Source organism: Photinus pyralis, unplaced genomic scaffold (genome assembly GCF_008802855.1).
Source record: "Photinus pyralis isolate 1611_PpyrPB1 unplaced genomic scaffold, Ppyr1.3 Ppyr1.4_LG9, whole genome shotgun sequence".
Taxonomy (NCBI): domain Eukaryota; kingdom Metazoa; phylum Arthropoda; class Insecta; order Coleoptera; family Lampyridae; genus Photinus; species Photinus pyralis.
In genome coordinates, this window is record NW_022170878.1 from 11448266 (window position 1) to 11459956 (window position 11691).

Here is an 11691-nt window from a genome sequence, read left to right on the forward strand (position 1 = left end):
GGCCTGGGATATTTATGTTGCATAAACCGCGCAATTCTAGGGATAAATCGAGTTGCTTTGGTGTCACCAACATAGTAAAATACAGCGACGACAACTATGACGCTGAAATGTGGCAATGAAAATAGAATCGATTTGTACTGTGCTGTATGATGTTCTCCCCAAAAACCCGTAGTTTAGGTCTAATGGCTAAACGTTTTAGGGGAGAACGTAGCACCCAGAGGTATGGTTTTCCTAGTCTCTAGGAAAAAAGACCTATTTGACGATCAATTCCAACCCCCCAGTGTAACAGAAAATCTGGTGACCTTCTCTAAGCCTTGTACCATTGAATTTATAACTAAATTCAATGCTTGTACTAATTTCTTGATTTTTTTAAAGCGACGTTATAGACATCTACATTAGATTCAAAAAAATTTACTAGCATAGATAATTTTTGAATATTTAGACTCTTATAAATGGACCCAAAATACGAGGAGATTCGATGACCCATTGACGTTCAATTCCTTCTATGCAGCCTGTGGATTGTTGAAAACATTTTGGTGGAGAACGTAGCACCACGTGGCAACCTCTAGAGAAAAATTATATGGATGCTGATTTTTGTGCTCTCCCAAAATGTTTAATAACATGCAGAAAACATTAAATTCAAAAACCTCTTGTATACAATGTACTAAGTGCGAAATGAGCCACTTCCAGTATGTGTGATCTGCCAACGTTGTATTGGCAACAATGTAATGGTGGTTGTAAAATTGCAAACATGGTCGTTTACTACGACATTTTTTTACGTTAGAAAATGACTTTATTTGATTAATAATTAAGTATATTTATCTAAAGTTAGTCTATATGTATAAATTGTAAGTAAAGTTACATAAGGGAGTGAAATCGGCTTAACAATTTCACTTCAGCCTCTCGCACTGCGCTCCAATTTTTCTGTTTTCATTGTTTTCATTTTTAGGCTATGAAATAAACATTTAAGAGTTCAGCCCTCGCTCTTTTTTCGCTTCATCTAGTTAATGTTGCGGTTCGAATAAGCAAAGAGAGACGCTTATTTTGTTTACTGAAATCTTTCCACTTCCAGTTAGTTCACTATATATAGCGAAAATGTGGTCGTCTCAACAGACACTCGTCAATAACAAAAAGAACGACGTCATGCAAAAGAATAAGCACACTTTGGGCATGACCTCGGCGATCTCGTTGGCGTCACCGAAACAGTCCGATCTGACGAAGACCGCCGAGCTTGAGGAGGCGCTGAAGCCGTTTGACGTGTTCGAATCGGATCAGGAGCTCAATCACCGCATGGTCATTTTGGGAAAGTTGTATTCGTTAGTGAAACGGTGGATTCGCGACGTGTCAATTGTGAAAAACATGCCGGAGAGTGTCGCGGAGCACGTCGGCGGTAAAATATACACGTTTGGTAGTTATAGATTGGGGGTAAGTCGTCCGAAGTTAACGATTTTTGTTATGCTAATCTGATTTTAGGTGCACTGTAAAGGGGCGGATATCGACGCGCTGTGCGTGGCGCCGCGGCATATCGATCGAAGTGATTACTTCACGTCGTTCTTTGAATTGCTCAAGCAACAGCCCGAAGTGACGGACTTACGCGTAAGCATGACATTGAAGTGTTGCAGTAGTGCCACGCATTCTCCCTTATACAAGTGGGAGTTTGTGACATACAGTGTGAGGCAACAAAAACAGATAAGCCGAATTGTTTGTAAGTTTTTGCTCGAGGTTTGTTTTAATATCCCTCTGACGAGGCTCTCTAGAACTTTCTACGCAATTTCCAAAGCCTAGACGGTTCTAGAAAGTTCTAAAATGCTTACTTGTCGTCTGTCATTCTGTAATTCCCTACCAAAACTCTTTAACCCTTACACCGCGTGCATGGAAGACATTCAAACCTACAAATTCGTTGGGGAAAACTCTCTTATAGATTTCTGTGGCATTGGCTCTCTGACCAAGAGAATACACTGGTGAATTAGTGATAGGGAGTTGGATTGAAGAACTAACAGTTGTAGTGCAAATGCCACCTTACGCAAGGGCGGACGGCCTAAATGCCGCACCCTGCAAACAAGGTAAGAAGAAGCTTTTGGTAAGTGCACGGGAAAAACGGTTCCCACGAAAGTTTATAATTTTCCGTTCATTAAAAAGTATATATTTCTCTTTCTATTTGAACAAATTAAGTTGCCCTACACTTGACCCTTAAGGGACAGTTGTGTAAATAGTGTCATTAAATCGGCCCCTCCATATGAAGAATATTTTACGTAAATCATTTTTTGCTATCCCCCCCATTCATTGACTGTCTCAACATAAATGGGACACCCTGTATATGAATTAATTAAGTGACATTCAAATATAAGATTGGGAAACGGGTAGTCGGTTTACCGCAAATCACAAATGAAATGACCGCTACATCCCAATTCGTTTCGCTGACGCAGGTGCAATGAAACCCAATAAATCACCCTCTGAAACTGATATCTTTATCGTTATTGTTTGAAAAAACAGTTGTATGACGTCAGTCGGATTGTAAAAAGACGTTTTTGACTGTTTTACATCCTTTATGTGTAATGTACAGGGTGGTTTAAAATCGTGGCTCACCATTGCGATCTCCGTGACGGTTAGAGAATGTTTTGTTGAGAAATGAACGTAAAAGTATAGTGTGCCACGTCATTATTTTACTTTTTTTATCTGTCGTTTCGTAAAAATCCAATATGACCCGCTCCCACGGTCACCGGGGAAATTTTCTCCACCTCGTGGAAGTTACGCACAACAGAACTGAACATTGAATTCTTTAAGTGACAACTTATAGCATGGTAGACTGTATGATTTGCACGGGAGTAAAATTATCTCGCGCTGGATTAATGGAGTACGAGCCGAAGGCGAAAAATGATATGATGTGACTACTTCTTGTTAATTATCCGTATTAATTTGTCGTATTTATATCAGCATAAGCGAATATTATGAAGGTGATCGTAGCTCATTTGTAAGTTCGTTTTACAACGGCTGATAACGCGGGTTCAAACCCAAGCGCGCGCCTTTTTTTTTTTTTCATATTACGTCACAACAAAAAGAATAGAGAAGTGGGAGAAAGAAGTAGTCATTTCTGTCCGCATTTTTCCTTTGGAGGGGGGAGGGGGGATTTGATCCTAGCCCAGATCCATCGGTCCTACATTCTTCCCCTAAGTATTTATTACCCATATCACTAACACAACAATTTTTCGAAAAAGTTTTTAGGGTTGAATGAAGATTATACCTTCTTTTTCCTAGGAGGGTATGGGTATGGCGTTATAAAATAGCCCCCTGTGTACGACGGTCTTATGTCGTATGGAAATGATTACATTTTCTTTTTCCTGGGGGGTATTTCAGGCCCCCCAGTTGTACATTCTTCCTAAAAATGTCGAAATCCTTAACACTTACACCATCATTTTTTAAAAAAATATGGCACTGACACTATTGAGGGTGAACGTACCACCAGGGAGTATGGAATACCCCCAGCATATCAATGTCTTATGTTGTAGCGAAAGGGAAATTAGATTTTCTTTTTCCTGGGGGGTATTCCAGATCCCCCGGTTGTACATTCTTCCTGAAAATGTCGAAATCTTTAACACTTACACCATCATTTTTGAAAAACAAATTTGGCACTGGCACTGTTGAGGGTGAACGTACCACCAGGGAGTATGGAATACCCCCAGTATACCAATGTCTTATGTCGTAGCAAAATGGAAATTAGATTTTCTTTTTCCTGGGGGGTATTCCAGACCCCCCCGGTTGTACATTCTTCCTGAAAATGTTAAAATCCTTAACACTTATACCATCATTTTTGAAAAAAATCTGGCGCTGGCACTTTTGAGGGTGAATGTATGACCAGGGGGTATGGAATACCCCTAGTATACCAATGTCTTTTGTCGTAGTGAAATGGAAATTACATTTTCTTTTTCCTGGGGGGTATTCCAGCCCCCCGGTTGTACATTCTTTTAAAAATGTCGAAATCCGATGGTGTAAGTGACACCATCATTTTTAAAAAAAATATGGCACTGACACTATTGAGGGTGAACGTACCACCAGGGAGTATGGAATACCCCCAGCATATCAATGTCTTATGTCGTAGCGAAACGGAAATTAGATTTTCTTTTTCCTGGGCGGTATTCCAGACCCCCCGGTTGTACATTCTTCCTGAAAATGTCGAAATCTTTAACACTTACACCATCATTTTTGAGAAAAATTTTGCCACTGGCACTGTTGAGGGTGAACGTACCACCAGGGAGTATGGAATACCCCCAGTATACCAATGTCTTATGTCGTAGCAAAATGGAAATTAGATTTTCTTTTTCCTAGGGGGTATTCCAGACCCCCCGGTTGTACATTCTTCCTGAAAATGTTAAAATCCTTAACACTTATACCATCATTTTTGAAAAAAATCTGGCGCTGGCACTTTTGAAGGTGAACGTATGACCAGGGGGTATGGAATACCCCTAGTATACCAATGTCTTTTGTCTTAGTGAAATGGAAATTAGATTTTCTTTTTCCTGGGGGGTATTCCAGACCCCCCGGTTGTACATTCTTCCTGAAAATGTCAAAATCCTTAACACTCGCACCTTCATTCTTGAAAAAAAATTTGGCACTGACACTATTGAGGGTGAACGTATGACCAGGGGGTATGGAATACCCCTAGTATACCAATGTCTTTTGTCGTAGTGAAATGGAAATTACATTTTCTTTTTCCTGGGGGGTATTCCAGCCCCCCGGTTGTACATTCTTTTAAAAATGTCGAAATCCGATGGTGTAAGTGACACCATCATTTTTAAAAAAAATATGGCACTGACACTATTGAGGGTGAACGTACCACCAGGGAGTATGGAATACCCCCAGCATATCAATGTCTTATGTCGTAACGAAATGGAAATTAGATTTTCTTTTTCCTGGGGGGTATTCCAGATCCCCCGGTTGTACATTCTTCCTGAAAATGTCAAAATCCTTAACACTCGCACCTTCATTCTTGAAAAAAAATTTGGCACTGACACTATTGAAGGTGAACTTATTACCAGGGAGTATGGAATACCCCCAGTATACCAATGTCTTATGTCGTAGCGAAAGAGAAGTTAGATTTTCTTTTTCCTGGGGGGTATTCCAGACCCCCCGGTTGTACATTCTTCCTGAAAATGTCAAAATCCTTAACACTTACACCATCATTTTTGAAAAAAATTTGGCACTGACACTTTTGAAGGTGAACGTACCACCAGGGAGTATGGAATACCCCCAGTATACCAATGTCTTATGTCGTAGCGAAATGGAAATTAGATTTTCTTTTTTCTGGGGGCTATTCTAGATCTTCCGGTTATATATTCTTCCGCAAAATGTCGAAATCCTTAACACTTAACACCGTAATTTTTGAAAAAAAAATTTGGGGCTGACAGTTTTGAGGATGATCACTGGGGGTGTACAGTACCCCCCAGCGCACGAAGGTCTTTCGTCGTAATGAAACGAAAATGACACTTACTGGTTCCTGGAGGGTATGGAATAAGTATACGAAGGCCTTATGGTGTAGGTAAATGAAGATTACACCTTTTCCTGGGGGGGTACTCCAAACCCCCCGGTTTCACATTCTTCCCCAAAATGCCTAAATCCTTAACACTGACAGGGGCTGACAGTTTTGAGGGTGAACGCATCACCTGAGGTTCTTATGTTAGTGGTAGGTAAATGAAGATTGGCTCTTGACCCCCCCAACCCAGACCCCCTGGTTCTCCAAATGTCACCATGATTTTTGACAGGTTTATTTTAAACCAATTGATCGATGCGATACAAGAAGGGGAGGGGGGGTCATATGTAGAATTGAAAACGTAATAAAAGAGCAATCTTTTTGGGTCGTAGGATACCTCTGGCATTACTGCAACATTTTGAGCCCCTCCCTTCAGAGGTTTGTTTTGTTAACTCTCGGTCTCATCGTAGGCGGTCGAGGAGGCCTACGTGCCGGTCATCAAGATGAATTTCGACGGTATCGAAATCGACATGTTATTCGTGCGCCTGCTTCTCAAAGAGATCCCCGACAGTATGGACTTACAAGACGACATTCTGCTCAAGAATTTAGACCAACGCTGCGTGCGCAGCTTGAACGGGTGTCGCGTCACCGACGAAATGCTTAGGTTGGTGCCTAACATTGAAAATTTCCGGCTCACGCTCCGCACGATTAAATTGTGGGCCAAAAGTACGTAGCACCGTCGTAGTTTCCACTTAATCAATTTCTTTGTTAATTTATTTCAGAGCACGGGATCTACAGTAACGTCTTAGGTTATTTAGGGGGCGTTTCGTGGGCGATGCTCGTCGCGCGAACGTGCCAGCTGTATCCGAATGCGGCACCCGCCACGTTAGTCCATAAGTTTTTCCTGGTTTTCTCTCAGTGGAAATGGCCGCAGCCCGTCTTACTCAAGCAACCCATCAACGCGAATTTAGGGTTTCCCGTCTGGGATCCGCGCGTGAACGTCACCGACCGCTACCACCTCATGCCGATCATCACGCCCGCGTATCCTCAGCAAAACTCGACCTACAACGTCTCGCAGTCCACTCGTACGGTAATGATCGAGGAGTTCAAGGCGGGACTCGCGCTCACGGACGAGATAATGCTCGGCAAGCAGAAGTGGGACAAACTATTCGAACCGCCCCTCTTTTTTCTCAAGTATAAACATTTTATCGTACTTTTAGTTTATTCGGGCAGCACCGAGGATCACCTGGAGTGGTGCGGATTAGTCGAGAGTAAAGTTCGGTTATTAATTGGTAAACGCCGATCGTAATCGCCGGCATTCTACAGCGGTGCCCTTTTTCAGTTACGTTGGAGCGAAACACGCACATCAAATTGGCCCACATCAATCCGGAGAGCTTCAATCAGCTCGAGGCGCAGCAGGAACCGAACGTTCACTGTACTTTATGGTTTATAGGTTTAGATTTTATAAAAACGGAGAATCTTAACGTCGATCTTACGCACGACATCCAACAGTTTACCGAGACGGTAATACGGCACGCGATGAATATAAAAATGTTAAAGGACGGCATGAAGCTCGAGGCGCGCCACGTTCGCCGCCGCGAGCTCCACCACTACATCGCGCTCAGCTTCATTAAGCGCGAGCGAAAGGTTAGCACGAGCAAGAACGGAACCGAGCCGTCCAGCAAACGATCGCTGGACGCCAACGAGACCACGCCGACCGGGAAACGCTCGCGAATTTCGGACGAGGTACGTACCTACTGCTTGTGAATTGAGCTCGGCCTCGCCTTTTAGTACGGAAATTTAAAAATTAAATTCAATTTTTATTCCTAACCTCTCGCCGCCCTCTTTCATTTTGTGGGCGTAGTCGCATTACGTTGTAACTGAAGCAGAAACAATGTAATCCGTATTGTTATCCTACCATTTGAATTGTGTTGTATATTTCAGAAATGGAAAACAGTAGAAAGGTTAAAAGGTGAAAAAATTAGTTTGAAAGACACCTCGGGTATTATTTTCCCTTGATCGCTTTTATTCTCCTGATACAAACTTCCTTTTGCAAATTTTCAATGTCAGGATCTCAGAAACGCAAGTGTTTTAAACTGTGTGTCTTCTCACGCATTATGAAACTGTACGGTGTGAAACTGAAAAGTTTATTTTCTCAAAATGGAGATTTCAGTGCCAAAGAAACGCAAAATATCCTCTCAGGCAATAGGTCTCCCTGATAACAATTTCAAAAGTGATTGTAAGATCCCGGAAACCCTTCAAATTTTTGTAACATAATCCCAGAAACATAAGAAGGCGTAAACTCTTCATCAGGTAATCAATTTATTCTGCTCTCCTGATGTAAAACTTCATTTTGCAGATTGTCGGTAGCAGGGTCTCAGAAATGCAGATAGGTTAGAATTGATCACTACACACTTTTCGTGCATTATCTTCACCTCAAAATATTTAAAAATAAGGCCATAGAAACTTTAGAAGGTGTAAAATGCCTTCGCGTGTACTAGGTTTCCCTGATATCAATTTCCTTATTACAATTTTTTGTAACAGTGTCCCAGAAACCTAAAAGGATGTAATATCTCGATTCGGCTCTCCTGATACGAACGTAGTTCGTTCAGACAATCCATCAGGAGTATAGAAGCTCTAGGAAGGTGTAAAATACCTTTTCAAGTACTAGATTCCTTGGTTTCCTTCTTGAAAATCAGAATTCCAAGAAGATCAGAGGGTGTAAACTCTGCCAGGTAATCAATATCTCGCTTATTCTGCTCTCCTGCTACCAAACTTCATTTTACAGTTTGTCGGTAGCAGATTCGCAGAAATGCATTTAGGTTAGAATTGATCGCTACACACTTTCCGTGCATTGCGTTCATCTGATGCAAAGTATCTTAAAATTGAGTATATTACAACCGTAGAAACTTCAGAAGGTGTAAAATACATTCACGGGTACTAGGGTTTCCTGATTTTAATTTTTCTTCTTGAAAATTGTATCAGGATTCCAGAAATCTAGGTTGATGTAAAACTTTGTCAGGCAATAGCTCACTAATTCTGCTCCTGATACGAACTTTATTTTACAGTTTGTCGGTAGCAGGTTCTTAGAAATTCAGGAAGGTTAGAATTGATCCCATACTCACTTTCCGTGCATTATGTTTACCTGATGCAAAGTATCTTAAAATCGAATATATCAGGACCATAGAAGCTCTAAAAGGTGTATACCTTCTCGGATACTATGTCCCTGATGTCAGTTTTCTTCGTAGACATTTTTGTAACAGGATCCCAGAAACTTAAGAGGGTGTAAAACTCTGTCAGGCAATATCTCGCTTATATCTCTCCTGATACGAACTTCATTTTACAGGTTTTCAGAAACACAGGAAGGTTCGGGTTGATTGTTACCTACAATTAGAAACAAGACAGGGTGCACATTTTTTGTCAGGCAATCAATACCTCGCTTATTCTGCTCTCCTAATACAAAACTTCATTTTACAGTTGGTCGGTACCGGGTTCTCAGAAACGCAAGGAGGTTAGAATTGATTGATACCTATATCAGGAGCATAGAGGTTCTAGAGAAGGTGTAAAATACCTTCTTGGGTACCAGATTTCCCTGTTATCGGTCAGAAACATAAAACGACGTAAACTCGTTGTCAGGCAATATCTCGCTTATATCTCTCCTGATAACGAACTTCATTTTACAGGTTTTCAGAAACACAGGAAGGTTCGGGTTGATTGTTACCTACAATTAGAAACAAGACAGGGTGCACATTTTTTGTCAGGCAATCAATACCTCGCTTATTCTGCTCTCCTAATACAAAACTTCATTTTACAGTTGGTCGGTACCGGGTTCTCAGAAACGCAAGGAGGTTAGAATTGATTGATACCTATATCAGGAGCATACAGGTTCTAGAGAAGGTGTAAAATACCTTCTTGGGTACCAGATTTCCCTGTTATCGGTCAGAAACATAAAACGACGTAAACTCGTTGTCAGGCAATATCTCGCTTATATCTCTCCTGATAACGAACTTCATTTTACAGGTTTTCAGAAACACAGGAAGGTTCGGGTTGATTGTTACCTACAATTAGAAACAAGACAGGGTGCACATTTTTTGTCAGGCAATCAATACCTCGCTTATTCTGCTCTCCTAATACAAAACTTCATTTTACAGTTGGTCGGTACCGGGTTCTCAGAAACGCAAGGAGGTTAGAATTGATTGATACCTATATCAGGAGCATAGAGGTTCTAGAGAAGGTGTAAAATACCTTCTTGGGTACCAGATTTCCCTAGTTATCGGTCAGAAACATAAAACGGCGTAAACTCGTTGTCAGGCAATCAATATCTCGCCTATTCCGCTTTTCCTGTTGATTGTTACACACTTTCCGTGCATTATGTTCGCCTGATACAAAAGTATAAGTGAATATTATCAGGATCATAAAAGTTCTAGAACGTGTAAAATATCTTTTCGAGTAGGTACATGTTTCCCTGGTGTCGGTTAGCTTCTGAAGCATGTTTGTAATAGGATCTCAGGAAGCTATGAGTGTAAAACTCTTTGTGTGACAATATGCCGCTTACTCTGCTCTCCTGATACAAAACTTCAGGGACGCTTAGTATCGCAGTCGAGTCGACCTTCCACGTCACTGCGTATATCTCTTATTTTGCTCTCTTGATACAAACTTCCTTTTAAAACTCTTTGTCGGGCAATGTCTCGCTTATTCTGTTCTCCTGATACAAATTTCGTTTTACAGTTTGTCAGTATCAGGTTCGCAGAAACGTAGGAGGATTATAGAGTTGATTGTCACGCACTTCCTCGTGTATTATGTTCGCCTGATACAAAGTCTATCGTAAAATTGGTGTATCAGGACTATAGAAATGTTGGAAAATGTACAAATTCATTGTAGGACACATTTTCGCAGGTTTCCCTTTCTGTAATGAAAGTGTTTGTAACAGGATCTCAGAAATGTGAGAAAAAATTCAGTATCAGGCAACATCTCGGCGATTCTGCTTTCCAGATCCTTGTCAATATTGGTATTTCAGAAACGCAAGGTTAAAAATTGATTCTTAGGCAAATTGTCACTCATTGTGTGCGCCTGATACGTCTTTTAAAATTGCTGTTTCAAGCCCCCCCCCCCCCCCCTCTGTAGCGGTATAATATGAGCTTCATTTCTCGAAACCGAGGCCCAGTTGCGTGTGTCAATTTTTTACGCGCTCTCAGAACATCCCCTCTACAAAATTCTGGGTTATTGGGGTACCCTCAGGAGTGAAGGTGGGGGAGGGGGAGGCTAACCAACATGTTGATTGTTTGAACGTTTGTCTCCGAATGTGCTCATAAAAGCAGCACTCTCGTCATTGAAATTAGCTTTCCTCTCTACGAAATTCGATGTTCGTATGGGTAGCCATACCCCCTCTCCATATGTGGGTGGGGGATTCAGAGGTGGGTGAGAGGGGGGGATAGGAGCTACGTTTGCATTTACGTGTTTATAGTCGATTCTTTAGAAAATTTTCGAACAAACAACTATATTCTGCCTAGTTGCTTGACGCCATGTGACTCGGACTGTACAGAACATTCTAGAACGTTTTCCATTTTCAGTTTGATGACAAATCAGACGCGTCCCTGAGCTGCAACGACGATTCGAACAGTAACATAAGCGGAATCGAGGAGACGCCCCCCACCGAGACACCGCCATCGCACGCCCTCTGCACCTGACTATAATTCACCTTTACCACTTTAATGTGTAAGGACGTATTATATTAGTCGATGATAGTCTTGGTGTTCTACGACGAGCGATTCACTCGCACTATTAAAAACCAAAACTATTAGCGCTTGTTTATTTTCGACTGTAAATGTTGTGTTAGTTTTTCTTGTAGGTGTTTCCAGGACATTGGGCCGCCACATTCTGACGAACAAAGCGTAAGGGAGGTACGTTCTCTCGTAAAATATTATCGCAAGAAAAATCTGTGCAATTACTAGTGTGGGATATGCGCACGCGCGGCATTCAATACTTTAACTGTGCTGCGATAATATTTTACTTTAATAATTAACAAAAAAAAAAACATTTTATCCACGTTCGAAGATTCGCATTTTAGTTTAAGGGAGCTCTTCTTGCAACTTTAAAATTTATGCTTTTAAAGTTCGATCGAAACGAGCCTCCAATTTTGGGGCATCAAAAAATGACCTCAATTTTTATTTCATTTTGATACTCGTGTAAACAATGTACTATAAATATTCGTAATTATTTAACTTTAT

At 41.2% G+C, this 11691-nt stretch overlaps 1 protein-coding gene across 3 annotated transcripts; it reads left to right on the forward strand.

The window, feature by feature from the left end:
- Positions 1-718: 718 nt before the first annotated feature.
- On the forward strand, positions 719-11582 carry LOC116180327 (poly(A) polymerase type 3). Of its 3 annotated transcripts, XM_031500259.1 has the most exons (9): positions 719-848; positions 950-1015; positions 1073-1425; positions 1474-1596; positions 5935-6190; positions 6247-6756; positions 6807-7210; positions 11035-11179; positions 11301-11582. In XM_031500259.1, the coding sequence occupies exons 3-8, from the start codon at positions 1096-1098 to the stop codon at positions 11149-11151; spliced, it is 1740 nt and encodes a 579-aa protein (XP_031356119.1). In that variant the 5' UTR covers positions 719-848; positions 950-1015; positions 1073-1095; the 3' UTR covers positions 11152-11179; positions 11301-11582. The 3 variants fall into 3 exon arrangements, with proteins under 3 accessions (XP_031356119.1, XP_031356117.1, XP_031356118.1); XM_031500257.1 differs by having other exon boundaries at positions 950-1425; XM_031500258.1 differs by having other exon boundaries at positions 950-1425; positions 11313-11582.
- Positions 11583-11691: the final 109 nt, after the last annotated feature.

Coding starts and splice junctions, on each gene's coding strand:
- LOC116180327 (XM_031500257.1), top strand. CDS start 1,096: ATGTGGTCGTCTCAACAGACACTCGTCAATAACAAAAAGAACGACGTC. Junction 6,191..6,246: donor GATTAAATTGTGGGCCAAAA/GTACGTAGCACC, acceptor AATTTATTTCAG/AGCACGGGATCTACAGTAAC. Junction 7,211..11,034: donor GCTCGCGAATTTCGGACGAG/GTACGTACCTAC, acceptor TTCCATTTTCAG/TTTGATGACAAATCAGACGC.